The 18,967-nt window shown below is 49.9% G+C and overlaps 1 protein-coding gene across 1 annotated transcript in view; it reads left to right on the plus strand.

Annotated features, from left to right (window-relative positions):
* LOC311123595 (putative C->U-editing enzyme APOBEC-2) overlaps positions 1 to 18,663 on the plus strand; it is a gene marked incomplete at both ends in the record, with an annotated part of 150,391 nt that extends 131,728 nt beyond the window's left edge. Inside the window, 3 exons of the mRNA XM_084197832.1 lie at positions 15,178 to 15,358; positions 17,986 to 18,156; positions 18,484 to 18,663. Of these exons, the coding sequence (XP_084053958.1) occupies positions 15,178 to 15,358; positions 17,986 to 18,156; positions 18,484 to 18,663 (532 nt within the window). The remainder of the gene's footprint in view (positions 1 to 15,177; positions 15,359 to 17,985; positions 18,157 to 18,483) is intronic.
* Between the last annotated feature and the right edge of the window lie 304 nt (positions 18,664 to 18,967).

An 18,967-nucleotide genomic window follows, 5' to 3' on the forward strand; every position in this document is an offset into this window, starting at 1 on the left:
CCTGGAGTCAGAGAGTATATGGAAGAGTTAGAGCCTGGAGTCAGAGAGTATATGGACGAGTTAGAGCCTGGAGTCAGAGAGTATATGGAGGAGTTAGAGCCTGGAGTCAGAGAGTTTATGGAGGAGTTAGAGCCTGAGTCAGAGAGTATATGGAAGAGTTAGAGCCTGGAGTCAGAGAGTATATGGACGAGTTAGAGCCTGGAGTCAGAGAGTATATGGAGGAGTTAGAGCCTGGAGTCAGAGAGTTTATGGAGGAGTTAGAGCCTGAGTCAGAGATGAGGAGATAGAGCCTGGAGTCAGAGAGTATATGGAGGAGTTAGAGCCTGGAGTCAGAGAGTATATGGAGGAGTTAGAGCCTGGAGTAAGATAGTTTATGGAGGAGATGGAGCCTGGAGTCAGAGAGTATATGGAGGAGTTAGAGCCTGGAGTCAGAGAGTATATGGAGGAGTTAGAGCCTGGAGTCAGAGAGTTTATGGAGGAGATAGAGCCTGGAGTCAGAGAGTATATGGAGGAGTTAGAGCCTGGAGTACGGGAGTATATGGAGGAGTTAGAGCCTGGAGTCAGAGAGTATATGGAGGAGTTAGAGCCTGGAGTCAGACAGTATATGGATGAGTTAGAGCCTGGAGTCAGAGATTATATGGAGGAGTTAGAGCCTGGAGTCAGAGAGTATATGGAGGAGTTAGAGCCTGGATCAGAGAGTTTATGGAGGAGATAGAGCCTGGAGTCAGATAGTATATGGAGGAGTTAGAGCCTGGAGTTAGACAGTATATGGAGGAGTTAGAGCCTGGAGTCAGATAGTATATGGAGGAGATAGAGCCTGGAGCCAGAGAGTATATGGAGGAGTTAGAGCCTGGAGTTAGACAGTATATGGAGGAGTTAGAGCCTGGAGTCAGATAGTATATGGAGGAGATAGAGCCTGGAGCCAGAGAGTATATGGAGGAGTTAGTGCCTGGAGTCAGACAGTATATGGAGGAGTTAGAGCCTGGAGTCAGACAGTATATGGAGGAGTTAGAGCCTGGAGTCAGAGAGTTTATGGAGGAGATAGAGCCTGGAGTCAGAGAGTATATGGAGGAGTTAGAGACTGGAGTCAGAGAGTATATGGAGGAGTTAGAGCCTGGAGTCAGAGAGTATATGGAGGAGTTAGAGCCTGGAGTCAGAGAGTATATGGAGGAGTTAGAGCCTGGAGTCAGAGAGTATATGGAGGAGTTAGAGACTGGAGTCAGAGAATATATGGAGGAGTTAGCACCGTTGTACAGGTGTGCAGGTGTCATGGCTGACACAATAAAACTGAATGATGTTGAATCATGCAAGCCACCCTTTTATTGCACCTCAGCAATTGCCTCTGCATAGAAACCATTCAAATACCAGACTTCAGGTTTTTACTTTATGGCGGTAAGATAATTTCACAATGAATGAATACTGATTTCACTATGATTGGCTAAAACACCTTTTGCATCCCTTTCCCAACAGCATTTCTGATTCAATTTGTATGTTCCGTTGCAGACTCCCCATCTCAGCCTGATAGGTTGGGCCATCCCGGGAGTGTGCCAGGCGGGTGATGAGGAAATGTAAAATAAGAAAAACATATATATGGCAATTATATTTGGTTGTTTGAACTTTTTAATAACCATTTATTTTATACATTTTCAGTGTAAGTGTTGTTATGCAATCTGCTAAAAGATAGATAGATAGATAGATAGATAGATAGACAGACAGACAGACAGACAGACAGACAGACAGACAGACAGACAGACAGACAGACAGACAGACAGACAGACAGACAGACAGACAGACAGACAGACAGACAGACAGACAGACAGACAGACAGACAGACAGACAGACAGATAGATAGATAGATAGATAGATAGATAGATAGATAGATAGATAGATAGATAGATAGATAGATAGATAGATAGATAGATAGATAGATAGATAGATAGATAGATAGATGGGCATAGCCATTGAGGACTTAAACAATTTTTAAGTAGTCAACTGGGTGAACTTCCTATGGGTTAAGGAAGGATCACATACTGTAATTCCATCCAGGTCATCAGGAGAGATCAGCCAATGAAATATACTAGTGAGAAAACATTCCATAACTCCAGGGGGCAGTAAATCACCAACCTTGGCTTTATACCTGTTCAGACAACACCCTCCAGGGGGCAGTAAATCACCAACCTTGGCTTTATACCTGTTCAGACAACACCCTCCAGGGGGCAGTAAAGCACCAACCTTGGCTTTATACCAGTTCAGACAACACCCTCCAGGGGGCAGTAAAGCACCAACCTTGGCTTTATACCAGTTCAGACAACACCCTCCAGGGGGCAGTAAAGCACCAACCTTGGCTTTATACCAGTTCAGACAACACCCTCCAGGGGGCAGTAAAGCACCAACCTTGGTTTTATACCTGTTCAGACAACACCCTCCAGGGGGCAGTAAAGCACCAACCTTGGTTTTATACCTGTTCAGACAACACCCTCCAGGGGGCAGTATGCACCCTTTCAGTTTGTTTACCAGCCCATAGAAGTAGTAGAATAAGAAAATGGACTACTTCAAAACGTATTGGAACTGAAATTATTTTCCAATCAGTGCGGATAGAGCAGCCAAGCTAGTTGTTTACATGCGTGATGGACAGACAAATGTAGCCCATAGCGCAAGATGAAACTGACATTTTGCGGGTGTGGAGAGGGTTGAGGAGAGGGTTGAGGAAGAGGTTGAGGAGAGGGTTGAGGAGAGGGTTGAGGAGGAGGCTTGAGGAGAGAGTTGAGGAGAGGGTTGAGGAGAGGTTTGAGGAGAGGGTTGAGGAGAGAGTTGAGGAGAGAGTTGAGGAGGAGGCTTGAAGCACTGGGCATCTTGTTATGACATTATATTAATTAGGTCCACAGAATTATACCTAGGAGGAGTGGCTTCTATGGAGGAACTTTGAATGTCCTTTGAGCTAGCTAGCTAACAAGGTTGTGTAGGCAGAGCGGCACCAGAACTAAAAACACGTCTTACCTTTTTGTAATTAATAAATCCAACGTGAAACATGATAACTAGGCTTCTGGTATCCTTAACTAGCATTGAAAAAGTTAATACATTCTAATAAAAAATCTCTCTCCCTATCTTCACTTGTAAGGTCAGTACAGTGGCCTCTGCTTCAGAGGGGGGAGGGGCTACAGTGGCCTCTGCTTCAGAGGGGGGAGGGGCTACAGTGGCCTCTGCTTCAGAGGGGGGAGGGGCTACAGTGGCCTCTGCTTCAGAGGGGGGAGGGGCTACAGTGGCCTCTGCTTCAGAGGGGGGAGGGGCTACAGTGGCCTCTGCTTCAGAGGGGGGAGGGGCTACAGTGGCCTCTGCCTCAGAGGGGGGAGGGGCTACAGTGGCCTCTGCTTCAGAGGGGGGAGGGGCTACAGTAGCCTCTGCTTCAGAGGGGGGAGGGGCTACAGTGGCCTCTGCTTCAGAGGGGGGAGGGGCTACAGTGGCCTCTGCTTCAGAGGGGGGAGGGGCTACAGTGGCCTCTGCTTCAGAGGGGGGAGGGGCTACAGTGGCCTCTGCTTCAGAGGGGGGAGGGGCTACAGTGGCCTCTGCTTCAGAGGGGGGAGGGGCTACAGTGGCCTCTGCTTCAGAGGGGGGAGGGGCTACAGTGGCCTCTGCTTCAGAGGGGGGAGGGGCTACAGTGGCCTCTGCTTCAGAGGGGGGAGGGGCTACAGTGGCCTCTGCCTCAGAGGGGGGAGGGGCTACAGTGGCCTCTGCTTCAGAGGGGGGAGGGGCTACAGTAGCCTCTGCTTCAGAGGGGGGAGGGGCTACAGTGGCCTCTGCTTCAGAGGGGGGAGGGGCTACAGTGGCCTCTGCTTCAGAGGGGGGAGGGGCTACAGTGGCCTCTGCTTCAGAGGGGGGAGGGGCTACAGTGGCCTCTGCTTCAGAGGGGGGAGGGGCTACAGTGGCCTCTGCTTCAGAGGGGGGAGGGGCTACAGTGGCCTCTGCTTCAGAGGGGGGAGGGGCTACAGTGGCCTCTGCCTCAGAGGGGGGAGGGGCTACAGTGGCCTCTGCTTCAGAGGGGGGAGGGGCTACAGTAGCCTCTGCTTCAGAGGGGGGAGGGGCTACAGTGGCCTCTGCTTCAGAGGGGGGAGGGGCTACAGTGGCCTCTGCTACAGAGGGGGGAGGGGCTGCAGTGGCCTCTGCTTCAGAGGGGGGAGGGGCTACAGTGGCCTCTGCTTCAGAGGGGGGAGGGGCTACAGTGGCCTCTGCTTCAGAGGGGGGAGGGGCTACAGTGGCCTCTGCTTCAGAGGGGGGAGGGGCTACAGTGGCCTCTGCTTCAGAGGGGGGAGGGGCTACAGTGGCCTCTGCTTCAGAGGGGGGAGGGGCTACAGTGGCCTCTGCTTCAGAGGGGGGAGGGGCTACAGTAGCCTCTGCTTCAGAGGGGGGAGGGGCAGGTAGCCTCTGCTTCAGAGGGGGGAGGGGCTACAGTAGCCTATGCTTCAGAGGGGGGAGGGGCTACAGTGGCCTATGCTTCAGAGGGGGGAGGGGCTACAGTGGCCTCTGCTTCAGAGGGGGGAGGGGCTACAGTGGCCTCTGCTTCAGAGGGGGGAGGGGCTACAGTGGCCTCTGCCTCAGAGGGGGGAGGGGCTACAGTGGCCTCTGCTTCAGAGGGGGGAGGGGCTACAGTAGCCTCTGCTTCAGAGGGGGGAGGGGCTACAGTGGCCTCTGCTTCAGAGGGGGGAGGGGCTACAGTGCCCTCTGCTTCAGAGGGGGGAGGGGCTACAGTGGCCTCTGCTTCAGAGGGGGGAGGGGCTGCAGTGGCCTCTGCTTCAGAGGGGGGAGGGGCTACAGTGGCCTCTGCTTCAGAGGGGGGAGGGGCTACAGTGGCCTCTGCTTCAGAGGGGGGAGGGGCTACAGTGGCCTCTGCTTCAGAGGGGGGAGGGGCTACAGTGGCCTCTGCTTCAGAGGGGGGAGGGGCTACAGTGGCCTCTGCTTCAGAGGGGGGAGGGGCTACAGTGGCCTCTGCTTCAGAGGGGGGAGGGGCTACAGTAGCCTCTGCTTCAGAGGGGGGAGGGGCAGGTAGCCTCTGCTTCAGAGGGGGGAGGGGCTACAGTAGCCTATGCTTCAGAGGGGGGAGGGGCTACAGTAGCCTTTGCTTCAGAGGGGGGAGGGGCTACAGTAGCCTATGCTTCAGAGGGGGGAGGGGCTACAGTGGCCTCTGCTTCAGAGGGGGGAGGGGCTACAGTAGCCTATGCTTCAGAGGGGGGAGGGGCTACAGTAGCCTATGCTTCAGAGGGAGGAGGGGCTACAGTGGCCTCTGCTTCAGAGGGGGGAGGGGCTACAGTAGCCTATGCTTCAGAGGGGGGAGGGGCTACAGTGGCCTATGCTTCAGAGGGGGGAGGGGCTACAGTGGCCCTGCTTCAGAGGGGGGAGGGGCTACAGTAGCCTATGCTTCAGAGGGGGGAGGGGCTACAGTGGCCTCTGCTTCAGAGGGGGGAGGGGCTACAGTAGCCTATGCTTCAGAGGGGGGAGGGGCAGGTAGCCTCTGCTTCAGAGGGGGGAGGGGCTACAGTAGCCTATGCTTCAGAGGGGGGAGGGGCTACAGTGGCCTCTGCTTCAGAGGGGGAAGGGGCTACAGTAGCCTATGCTTCAGAGGGGGGAGGGGCTACAGTGGCCTCTGCTTCAGAGGGGGGAGGGGCTACAGTAGCCTATGCTTCAGAGGGGGGAGGGGCTACAGTGGCCTATGCTTCAGAGGGGGGAGGGGCTACAGTGGCCTCTGCTTCAGAGGGGGGAGGGGCTACAGTAGCCTATGCTTCAGAGGGGGGAGGGGCTACAGTAGCCTATGCTTCAGAGGGGGGAGGGGCTACAGTGGCCTCTGCTTCAGAGGGGGGAGGGGCTAGAGTAGCCTATGCTTCAGAGGGGGGAGGGGCTACAGTGGCCTATGCTTCAGAGGGGGGAGGGGCTACAGTGGCCTCTGCTTCAGAGGGGGGAGGGGCTACAGTAGCCTATGCTTCAGAGGGGGGAGGGGCTACAGTAGCCTATGCTTCAGAGGGGGGAGGGGCTACAGTGGCCTCTGCCTCAGAGGGGGGAGGGGCTACAGTAGCCTATGCTTCAGAGGGGGGAGGGGCTACAGTGGCCTCTGCTTCAGAGGGGGGAGGGGCTACAGTAGCCTATGCTTCAGAGGGGGGAGGGGCAGGTTGATGCTTTGTTGTTGTTGTTGCGTTTGTTGTGGGACTAGAAATAAATGCCTGGAACATAAAATAACGTTATTAACCGGTTCCCATGCTTTTAAAATAACGTTATTAACCGGTTCCCCTGCTTTTAAAATAACGTTTTTAACCGGTTCCCATGCTTTTAAAATAACGTTATTAACCGGTTCCCATGCTTTTAAAATAACGTTATTAACCGGTTAACATGCTTTTAAAATAACGTTAACCGGTTCCCATGCTTTTCATCATAGGTACACGTCAACTATGACAGACAAATTGAGAAAAATAATTCCAGAAAATCACATTGTAGGATTTTTTATGAATTTATTTGCAAATTATGGTGGAAAATAAGTATTTGGTCACCTACAAACAAGCAAGATTTCTGGCTCTCACAGACCTGTAACTTCTTCTTTAAGAGGATCCTCTGTCCTCCACTCGTTACCTGTATTAATGGCACCTGTTTGAACTTGTTATCAGTATAAAAGACACCTGTCCACAACCTCAAACAGTCACACTCCAAACTCCACTATGGCCAAGACCAAAGAGCTGTCAAAGGACACCAGAAACAAAATTGTAGACCTGCACCAGGCTGGGAAGACTGAATCTGCAATAGGTAAGCAGCTTGGTTTGAAGAAATCAACTGTGGGAGCAATTATTAGGAAATGGAAGACATACAAGACCACTGATAATCTCCCTCGATCTGGGGCTCCACGCAAGATCTCACCCCGTGGGGTCAAAATGATCACAAGAACGGTGAGCAAAAATCCCAAAACCACACGGGGGGACCTAGTGAATGACCTGCAGAGAGCTGGGACCAAAATAACAAAGCCTACCATCAGTAACACACAACGCTGCCAGGGACTCAAATCCTGCAGTGCCAGATGTGTCCCCCTGCTTAAGCCAGTACATGTCCAGGCCCGTCTGAAGTTTGCTAGAGTGCATTTGGATGATCCAGAAGAGGATTGGGAGAATGTCATATGGTCAGATGAAACCAAAATATAACTTTTTGGTAAAAACTCAACTCGTCGTGTTTGGAGGACAAAGAATGCTGAGTTGCATCCAAAGAACACCATACCTACTGTGAAGCATGGGGGTGGAAACATCATGCTTTGGGGCTGTTTTTCTGCAAAGGGACCAGGACGACTGATCCGTGTAAAGGAAAGAATGAATGGGGCCATGTATCGTGAGATTTTGAGTGAAAACCTCTTTCCATCAGCAAGGGCATTGAAGATGAAACGTGGCTGGGTCTTTCAGCATGACAATGATCCCAAACACACCGCCCGGGCAACGAAGGAGTGGCTTCGTAAGAAGCATTTCAAGGTCCTGGAGTGGCCTAGCCAGTCTCCAGATCTCAACCCCATAGAAAATCTTTGGAGGGAGTTGAAAGTCCGTGTTGCCCAGCGACAGCCCCAAAACATCACTGCTCTAGAGGAGATCTGCATGGAGGAATGGGCCAAAATACCAGCAACAGTGTGTGAAAGCCTTGTGAAGACTTACAGAAAACGTTTGACCTGTGTCATTGCCAACAAAGGGTATATAACAAAGTATTGAGAAACTTTTGTTATTGACCAAATACTTATTTTCCACCATAATCTGTAAATAAATTCATTTAAAATCCTACAATGTGATTTTCTGGAGAAAAAAATTCTCATTTTTTCTGTCATAGTTGACGTGTACCTATGATGAAAATTACAGGCCTCTCTCATCTTTTTAAGTGGGAGAACTTGCACAATTGGTGGCTGACTAAATACTTTTTTTCCCCACTGTATGTGACAAATGAAATGTTATTTTATTTAATAGATGGGTTAGCTGATAACGTCACGAAAACAATGCACACGCCTTAATGGGGCAGAAGTCTGTGAGTTGTGATTCTGGATGGCCAGATGGCTAGCAATAATAACAATAAATTGCCATGTGGGGAATCATAAGTGTCTCTTTTCAGCTAGTTTCATCTTGTTCTTGATACCATGTCTTGTTTTGAAGTGTTTTGACTGATTTCATGTCAATGCTAATATGGCTAAAATTCGCTAGCTAGCTAACCAACAAATGTAACGATGTATTTGAGAGACAACAAGTGCTCATTGTGCAAATATATTTATGTTTTCAATAAACATTGGAGCCAAAATATAGTTTATATGTTGTCAACATTCTAAGCCAACCCCATCTGTTTTGCCCCATAGTTGCGCAGTTGTCGGTTTTGTTGGTAAACAACCAACCCGTCAATGGAGATACAGTGACAATTTTCAGATGGAACTGTTAGCCTGTGACGGCCAATAGAGCCCCAGTTAGCCTGTGACGGCCAATAGAGCCCCAGTTAGCCTGTGACGGCCAATAGAGCCCCAGTTAGCCTGTGACGGCCAATAGAGCCCCAGTTAGCCTGTGACGGCCAATAGAGACCCAGTTAGCCTGTGACGGCCAATAGAGACCCAGTTAGCCTGTGACGGCCAATAGAGCCCCAGTTAGCCTGTGACGGCCAATAGAGACCCAGTTAGCCTGTGACGGCCAATAGAGACCCAGTTAGCCTGTGACGGCCAATAGAGACCCAGTTAGCCTGTGACAGCCAATAGAGCCCCAGTTAGCCTGTGACAGCCAATAGAGACCCAGTTAGCCTGTGACAGCCAATAGAGACCCAGTTAGCCTGTGACAGCCAATAGAGACCCAGTTAGCCTGTGACAGCCAATAGAGACCCAGTTAGCCTGTGACGGCCAATAGAGACCCAGTTAGCCTGTGACAGCCAATAGAGCCCCAGTTAGCCTGTGACGGCCAATAGAGACCCAGTTAGCCTGTGACGGCCAATAGAGACCCAGTTAGCCTGTGACAGCCAATAGAGACCCAGTTAGCCTGTGACAGCCAATAGAGACCCAGTTAGCCTGTGACGGCCAATAGAGACCCAGTTAGCCTGTGACAGCCAATAGAGACCCAGTTAGCCTATGACGGCCAATAGAGACCCAGTTAGCCTGTGACAGCCAATAGAGACCCAGTTAGCCTGTGACGGCCAATAGAGACCCAGTTAGCCTGTGACGGCCAATAGAGCCCCACAGTGTCATAATACCCATAAAACAGGAAATGGTTCTAATCGTTTTTCCACTATTCAATTTTCCCATAAGGGATTTTAGAAAAACTTAAAATAAGGGCTGTGTTTCGTGTAGGCTTACCCTGGCGTGATAACCATGTAAATCTCTCTGTAGGCTAACCCTGGCGTGATAACCATGTAAATCTCTCTGTAGGCTAACCCTGGCGTGATAACCATGTAAATCTCTCTGTAGGCTAACCCTGGCGTGATAACCATGTAAATCTCTCTGTAGGCTAACCCTGGCGTGATAACCATGTAAATCTCTCTCGGACAGCTGTGTTTCGTGTAGGCTAACCCTGGCGTGATAACCATGTAAATCTCTCTGTAGGCTAACCCTGGCGTGATAACCATGTAAATCTCTCTCGGACAGCTGTGTTTCGTGTAGGCTAACCCTGGCGTGATAACCATGTAAATCTCTCTGTAGGCTAACCCTGGCGTGATAACCATGTAAATCTCTCTCGGACAGCTGTGTTTCGTGTAGGCTTACCCTGGCGTGATAACCAGACAGCTGTGTTTCGTGTAGTTTAACCCTGGACTCGGACAAGGTGACTTTTATCAATATATTCGGCTCTATTTACTCTGATTCAAAAATGCTAATTAGCATCAAAGTAGACATCATGCCCAAATCCCTGCTAGCTCCTGTCAGCTGTAGCGGACACCTTTGCTAACAGGTATTCCAAATCAAATCAAATCAAATGTTATTGGCCACATGCGCCGAATACAACAGGTGTAGACATTACAGTGAAATGCTTACTTATAGCCCTTAACCAACAATGCATTAATTTTTTTATACAAAAAAAGTAAAATAAAACAACAACAAAAAAGTGTTGAGAAAAAAAGAGCAGGAGTAAAATAAAATAACAGTAGGGAGGCTATATATACATTTTTAAATCTGATTCTACTGCTTGCGTGAGTTACTTGATGTGGAATAGAGCTCCATGTAGCCATGGCTCTGTATCAAATCAAATCAAATTTGATTTGCCACATGCACCGAATACAACAGGTGTAGACATTAAGGTGAAATTATACTTACAAGCCCTTAACCAACAATGCCTTTTTTAAAGATAAAAAAAAAAAAGTGTTAAGTAAAAAAAATAAAAGCAAATAACTAAAGAGCAGCAGTAAAATAAAATAACTGTAGCGAGGCTATATAATAATAATAATAATAATATGCCATTTAGCAGACGCTTTTATCCAAAGCGACTTACAGTCATGCGTGCATACATTTTTGTGTATGGGTGGTCCCGGGGATCGAACCCACTACCTTGGCGTTACAAGCGCCGTGCTCTACCAGCTGAGCTATATACAGGGGGTACCGGTGCAGAGTCAATGTGTGGGGGCACCGGCTAGCTGAGGTAGTTGAGGTAATATGTACATGTGGGTAGAGTTAAAGTGACTATGCATAAATAATTAACAGAGTAGCAGCAGTGTAAAAATATGGGGGGGGGGGGGGGGGGGGGGGGGGCAGTGCAAATAGTTTGGGTAGCCATGATTAGCTGTTCAGGAGTCTTATGGCTTATGGCCGAGCAGTTGCCGTACCAGGCGGTGATGCAACCAGTCAGGATGCTCTCGATGGTGCAGCTGTAGAATTTTTTGAGGATCTGAGGACCCATGCCAAATCTTTTCAGTCTCCTGAGGGGGAATAGGCTTTGTCGTGCCCTCTTCACGACTGTCTTGGTGTGTTTGGACCATGATAGTTCGTTGGTGATGTGGACACCAAGGAATTTGAAGCTCTCAACCTGTTCCACTACAGCCCCGTCGATGAGAATGGGGGCGTGCTCAGTCCTATTTTTTTTCCTGTAGTCCACAATCATCTCCTCTGTCTTGGTCACGTTGAGGGAGAGGTTGTTATCCTGGCACCACACAGCCAGGTCTCTGACCTCCTCCCTATAGGCTGTCTCATCGTTGTCGGTGATCAGGCCTACCACTGTTGTGTCGTCGGCAAACTTAATGATGGTGTTGGAATCGTGCCTGGCCATGCAGTCATGCGTGAACAGGGAGTACAGGAGGGGACTGAGCACGCACCCCTGAGGGGCCCCCGTGTTGAGGATCAGTGTGGCAGATGTGTTGTTACCTACCCTTACCACCTGGGGGCGGCCCGTCAGGAAGTCCAGGATCCAGTTGCAGAGGGAGGTGTTTTGTCCCAGGATCCTTAGCTTAGTGATGAGCTTTGAGGGCACTATGGTGTTGAATGCTGAGCTGTAGTCCTCTGTAGTCCTCTGTAGCTCAGCTGGTAGAGCACGGCGCTTGTAACGCCAAGGTAGTGGGTTCGATCCCCGGGACCACCCATACACAAAAAAAACAAAAAAATGTATGCACGCATGACTGTAAGTCGCTTTGGATAAAAGCGTCTGCTAAATGGCATATTATATATTATTATATATATATTATATTATATATTATATAGTCAATGAATAGCATTCTCACGTAGTTGTTCCTCTTGTCCAGGTGGGAAAGGACAGTGTGGAGTGCAATAGAGATTGCATCATCTGTGGATCTGTTGGGGCGGTATGCAAATTGGATTGGGTCTAGGGTTTCTGGGATAATGGTGTTGATGTGAGCCATGACCAGCCTTTCAAAGCACTTCATGGCTACAGACGTCAGTGCTACAGGTCGGTAGTCATTTAGGCAGGTTATCTTAGTGTCCTTGGGCACGGGGACAATGGTGGTCTGCTTGAAACATGTTGGTATTACAGACTCAGTCAGGGACATGTTGAAAATGTCAGTGAAGACACTTGCCAGTTTGGAGTACATGTCCTGGTAATCCGTCTGGCCCTGCGGCCTTGTGAATGTTGACCTGCTTAAAAGTCTTACTCACATTGGGTACGGAGAGCGTGATCACATAGTCATCCGGAACAGCTGGTGCTCCCATGCATGCTTCAGTGTTGCTTGCCTCGAAGCGAGCATAGGAGTGGTTTAGCTCGTATGGAAGGCTTGTGTCACTGGGCAGCTCGCGGCTGTGCTTCCCTTTGTAGTCTGTAATAGTTTTCAAGCCCTGCCACATCCGACGAGCGTCGGAGCCGGTGTAGTACGATTCAATCTTAGTCCGGTATTGACACTTTGCCTGTTTGATGGTTCGTCGGAGTGCATAGCGGGATTTCTTATAAGCATCCGGGTTAGAGTCCCGCTTCTTGAAAGCGGCAGCTCTACCCTTTAGCTCAGCGCGGATGTTGCCTGTAATCCATGACTTCTGGTTGGGGTATGTACGTACGGTCACTGTGGGAATGACGTCATCGATGCACTTATTGATGAAGCCAGTGACTGATGTGATGTACTCCTCAATGCTATCTGAAGAATCCCGGAACATGTTCCAGTCTGTGCTAGCAAAACAGTCCTGTAGCTTAGCATCTGCGTCATCTGACCACTTTTCTATTAACCGAGTCACTGGTCCTTCCTGCTTTAGTTTTTGCTTATAAGCAGGAATCAGGAGGATAGAGTTATGGTCAGATTTGCCAAATGGAGGGCGAGGGAGAGCTTTGTATGCATCTCTGTGTGTGGAGTAAAAGTGGTCTAGAGTTTTTTTCCTCTGGTTGCACATTTAACATGCTGGTAGAAATGAGGTAGAACTGATTTAAGTTTCCCTGCATTAAAGTCCCCGGCCACTAGGAGCGCTGCATCTGGATGAGTGTTTTCCTGTTCACTTATGGCCTTATACAGCTCATTCAGTGCAATCTTAATGCCAGCATTGGTTTGTGGTGGTAAATAGACAGCTATGAAAAATATAGATGAAAACTCTCTTGGTAAATAGTGTGTTCTACAGCTTATCATGAGATACTCTACCTCAGGCGAGCAAAACCTCAAGACTTCCTTAGTATTTGATTTTGTGCACCAGCTGTTATTTACAAATATACACAGACCACCACCCCTTGTCTTACCGGAGTCAGCCGTTCTATCCTGCCGATGTAGCGTATAGCCCGCTAGCTGTATGTTATCCATGTCGTCGTTCAGCCACGACTCGGTGAAACATAAGATATTACAGTTTTTAACCGTAATCTTAGGTCACCTAATTTACTTTCAAATGATTGAACATTGGCTAATAGGATTGATGGAAGAGGCAGTTTACTCGCTCACCGTCGGATCCTTACAAGGCACCCCGACCTACGTCCACGATATCTCCATCTCTTCCTCATGCGAATGACGGGGATTTGGGCCTTGTCGGGTGTCTGTAGGATATCCTTTGCGTCCGACTTGTTGAAGAAAAAATCTTCGACCAATACGAGGTGAGTAATCGCTGTCCTGATATCCAGAAGCTCTTTTTGGTTATAAGAGACGATGGCAGAAACAATATGTACAGAATAAATTACAAATAACGTGGAAAAACACACATAATAGTACAATTGGTTAGAGGGCTGTAAAACGGCAGCCATCTTCTCCGGCGCATTCTATTGTGTCAATTTAAAACTTGCACAAGACAGTTCACAGAATTGTCAATTTAAAGAAATTCAGCAAATTTTGCTAACAGATCGTTAATACAGAGATTCTTACCTTTCCCTCGATTCGTCCGTCTCCTCCAGATCATCATGGACTATCTTTATGATAGCCACATTAGCAGCTAATTAGCATTTCATTTTGGGGGGTAAATACAGGTGAATATATTGATAAAAGTCACCTTCTCCTAGAGAGATTTACACAGTTATCAAAACGTCACACCAGGGTAAGCCTACATGAAACACAGCCCTTATTTTAAGTGTTTCTAAAATCCCCTATGGGAAAAAATAATTGGAACCATTTCCGGCTTGGAACTCTGCTTGTCCAATCAGCTTCCAGGATCCAAACAACCAGTTTTATAATGAGTGTTACATGATGGTCAATGAAGCCAAACCCCACCATAACAGAGATTCATTCATTAGTAGTGACCAAGTTGTAAGTCGCTCTGGATAAGAGCGTCTGCTAAATGACGTAAATGTAAATGTAGTGACAGTTACCATGACAGCTGGTCCCAATACACTCCCTATCTCTCTCCCTGGGCCCTGACAGTTACCATGACAGCCGGTCCCAATACACTCCCTATCTCTCTCCCTGGGCCCTGACAGTTACCATGACAGCCGGTGCCAATACACTCCCTATCGCTCTCCCTGGGCCCTGACAGTTACCATGACAGCCGGTCCCAATACACTCCCTATCTCTCTCCCTGGGCCCTGACAGTTACCATGACAGCCGGTGCCAATACACTCCCTATCTCTCTCCCTGGGCCCTATCACTAACTCTGCAGCCCCTGGGGCTTCATTTATAACATTTATCATTTCAGGGTTCAATCATTTCTGTAAGTAGTAAGGGAAGAGGGTTAGGGTTAGGGATACTGTTAGGGTTTGGAATAGCACTGTGCCTTGTGTTGGCCATGTCCTCCAGCAGAGTGCTGTGATCGTATAGTGGTTAGTACTCTGTGTTGGCCATGTCCTCCAGCAGAGTGCTGTGATCCTATAGTGGTTAGTACTCTGTGTTGGCCATGTCCTCCAGCAGAGTGCTGTGATCCTATAGTGGTTAGTACTCTGTGTTGGCCATGTCCTCCAGCAGAGTGCTGTGATCGTATAGTGGTTAGTACTCTGTGTTGGCCATGTCCTCCAGAAGAGTGCTGTGATCCTATAGTGGTTAGTACTCTGTGTTGGCCATGTCCTCCAGCAGAGTGCTGTGGTCCTATAGTGGTTAGTACTCTGTGTTGGCCATGTCCTCCAGCAGAGTGCTGTGATCGTATAGTGGTTAGTACTCTGTGTTGGCCATGTCCTCCAGCAGAGTGCTGTGATCGTATAGTGGTTAGTACTCTGTGTTGGCCATGTCCTCCAGCAGAGTGCTGTGATCCTATAGTGGTTAGTGTTGAGGCGAATCCAGGTCATGCCAGGGAATATTCCCTGACAGCTTGAAGGCTTATTTGACCTCAACCAGCAGGTCACCACCTTTAGCTTATCCTCTCTCTTTATCTCCTTCTCCCTCTCCCCACAGGGAGCAGATGAGTCCGTTCTACTTTAAGTTCCAATTCCGGAACGTTGAGTATTCGTCTGGTCGTAATAAGACGTTGCTGTGTTACCGCGTGGAGACTCCAGAGGGCGCCACTGATCCGCTACAGGGATACATGGAGGACGAACACGCCACCGCACACGCAGAGGCGGCCTTCTTCACACAGGTAACAACATAAAGTTGGATAGAGGGCTCACTTGGACCAACGCCTGTTTTATCGTGGGACGCACCGTGAAGCCTGTTTTAGCATGGGACGCACCGTGAAGCCTGTTTTAGCATGGGACGCACCGTGAAGCCTGTTTTATAGTGGGACGCACCGTGAAGCCTGTTTTAGCATGGGACGCACCATTGAGTGCTTTCACCATTTTTTAGTAGTCAACTGGGTTCACAGAATTCACAGAATCACAGAATTCCATCCAGGTCAGCAGGAGGGGTCAGCCAATGAATGATACTCCTGAGTAAACAGGAGATGGCCGTAAATCAACAACCTTGGCTTGATACCAGTTCAGACTGTACACACTCCAGCGCAGTAAGTGGCGGTATTGACCTTTTCAGGTTATTTACGAACTGCCAATGCACCCACAGGAGAAGAAGAAATTGACTACTTTACAATGGCGATAGCCCTCAATGGTGCCTCCCATGGCTGTTAGGTGTACTCTCGTACCAACTCTATGACATAGATTCCCCCCCCCAGGTGTACCCTCATACCAACTATGACACAGATTCCCCGCCCCCCCTCCCCCTCTAGGTGTACCCTCGTACCAACTATATAACAGATTCCCCCACTCCCCCTTAATTCTACCCTCGTAACAACTCTGACACAGATTCCCCGCCCCCCCTCCCCCTCTAGGTGTACCCTCATACCAACTATATAACAGATTCCCCGCCCCCCCTCCCCCTCTAGGTGTACCCTCATACCAACTATATAACAGATTCCCCCACTCCCCCTTAATTCTACCCTCGTAACAACTCTGACACAGATTCCCCGCCCCCCCTCCCCCTCTAGGTGTACCCTCATACCAACTATATAACAGATTCCCCGCCCCCCCTCCCCCTCTAGGTGAACCCTCATACCAACTATATAACAGATTCCCCGCCCCCCCTCCCCCTCTAGGTGTACCCTCATACCAACTATATAACAGATTCCCCGCCCCCCCTCCCCCTCTAGGTGTACCCTCATACCAACTATATAACAGATTCCCCGCCCCCCCTCCCCCTCTAGGTGTACCCTCATACCAACTATATAACAGATTCCCCACCCCCCCTCCCCCTCTAGGTGTACCCTCATACCAACTATGACACAGATTCCCCGCCCCCCCTCCCCCTCTAGGTGTACCCTCATACCAACTATATAACAGATTCCCCGCCCCCCCTCCCCCTCTAGGTGAACCCTCATACCAACTATATAACAGATTCCCCGCCCCCCCTCCCCCTCTAGGTGTACCCTCATACCAACTATGACACAGATTCCCCGCCCCCCCTCCCCCTCTAGGTGTACCCTCATACCAACTATGACACAGATTCCCCGCCCCCCCTCCCCCTCTAGGTGTACCCTCATACCAACTATGACACAGATTCCCCGCCCCCCCTCCCCCTCTAGGTGTACCCTCATACCAACTATATAACAGATTCCCCGCCCCCCCTCCCCCTCTAGGTGTACCCTCATACCAACTATATAACAGATTCCCCGCCCCCCCTCCCCCTCTAGGTGTACCCTCATACCAACTATATAACAGATTCCCCGCCCCCCCTCCCCCTCTAGGTGTACCCTCATACCAACTATATAACAGATTCCCCGCCCCCCCTCCCCCTCTAGGTGTACCCTCATACCAACTATATAACAGATTCCCCGCCCCCCCTCCCCCTCTAGGTGTACCCTCGTACCAACTATATAACAGATTCCCCGCCCCCCCCCTCCCCCTCTAGGTGTACCCTCAAACCAACTCTATGACAGATCCCCCCCTCCCCCTCTAAGTGTACCCTCAAACCAACTCTATGACAGATCCCCCCCTCCCCTTCTAGGTGTACCCTCAAATCAACTCTATGACAGATCCCCCCCTCCCCCTCTAAGTGTACCCTCAAACCAACTCTATGACAGATCCCCCCCTCCCCCTCTAAGTGTACCCTCAAACCAACTCTATGACAGATCCCCCCCTCCCCCTCTAGGTGTACCCTCAAACCAACTCTATGACAGATCCCCCCCTCCCCCTCTAAGTGTACCCTCAAACCAACTCTATGACAGATCCCCCCCTCCCCATCTAGGTGTACCCTCAAACCAACTCTATGACAGATCCCCCCCTCCCCCTCTAAGTGTACCCTCAAACCAACTCTATGACAGATCCCCCCCTCCCCCTCTAAGTGTACCCTCAAACCAACTCTATGACAGATCCCCCCCTCCCCCTCTAAGTGTACCCTCAAACCAACTCTATGACAGATCCCCCCCTCCCCCTCTAGGTGTACCCTCAAACCAACTCTATGACAGATCCCCCCCTCCCCCTCTAAGTGTACCCTTGTACCCACTTTATGACACAGATCCCCCCCTCCCCCTCTAAGTGTACCCTCAAACCAACTCTATGACAGATCCCCCCCTCCCCCTCTAAGTGTACCCTCAAACCAACTCTATGACAGATCCCCCCCTCCCCCTCTAGGTGTACCCTCAAACCAACTCTATGACAGATCCCCCCCTCCCCCTCTAAGTGTACCCTTGTATCAACTCTGACAGAGATCCATCCCCCTCTATGGTGTACACTCCTACCAACTCTATGACTCAGATTTCCCACTTCTCGCCCCCAGGTCCTCCCCCTCTATGACTCCTCCCAGGAATACGAGGTCAGGTGGTACGTATCTTCCAGTCCCTGTGCAGCCTGCCTCACGAAGATGGCCGATGTCCTCAGACAGAGAAAGACGCTCCGCCTCTACCTCCTCATGTCCCGCCTCTTCCTGTGGGAGGAGCCTGAGATAGAGGTGCCAATCCCCCCCCACACACACACAGAGATGGGCAGCAGGTATAGACTCACTCTCATACATGTGTGTGCGTGCGTGCGTGTGTGTGTGTGCGTGCTGTGTGTGTGTGTGCGTGCTGTGTGTGTGTGTGTGTGTGTGTGCGTGTGTGTGCGTGCTGTGTGTGTGTGTGTGTGTGTGTGTGTGTGTGTGTGTGCGTGTGTGTGTGTGTGCGTGCGTGTGTGCGTGCTGTGTGTGTGTGTGTGTGTGTGTGCGTGCGTGCTGTGTGTGTGTGTTTGTGTGCGTGCGTGCGTGCGTGTGTGTGTGTGTGTTTGTGTCTCTGTGTGCTAGGCGGGGCTGCGGTGCCTGGCGTCACTGGGTGTGAGGATGAGGATGATGAAGCAGTCTGACTTCTTGTCTGTCTGGGAGACGTTTGTAGAGAAGGAGGAGGACATGACCTTTAACCCCTGGGAGGACTGCCAGGACAACTACCAATACTACCAGTACAGACTCAACACCATTCTCAAGTAAAGGTACACACACACACACACACACACACACACACACACACACATACACACACACACACACACACACACACACACACACACACACACACACACACACAGAGTATTAACTGTTCTCTACCTTTTTGTATTTGTCTTCTCTGTGTGTTTCTGTCTCAGGTGCAGTCAAAACCATCCCTCCTTCCTTCTCTTCCTGTTTCCATCATTAGGCTTATAGCAAGTCAAGCTGGAGTAGCCATTACATAAACCACTGGGTTTGGTTTGTTCACAAAGTATTTATTGTTTCATAACATAAAGAGACAGAAACA

Source organism: Coregonus lavaretus (genome assembly GCF_964263955.1).
Source record: "Coregonus lavaretus genome assembly, contig: HAP1_SCAFFOLD_468, whole genome shotgun sequence".
Lineage (NCBI taxonomy): Eukaryota > Metazoa > Chordata > Actinopteri > Salmoniformes > Salmonidae > Coregonus > Coregonus lavaretus.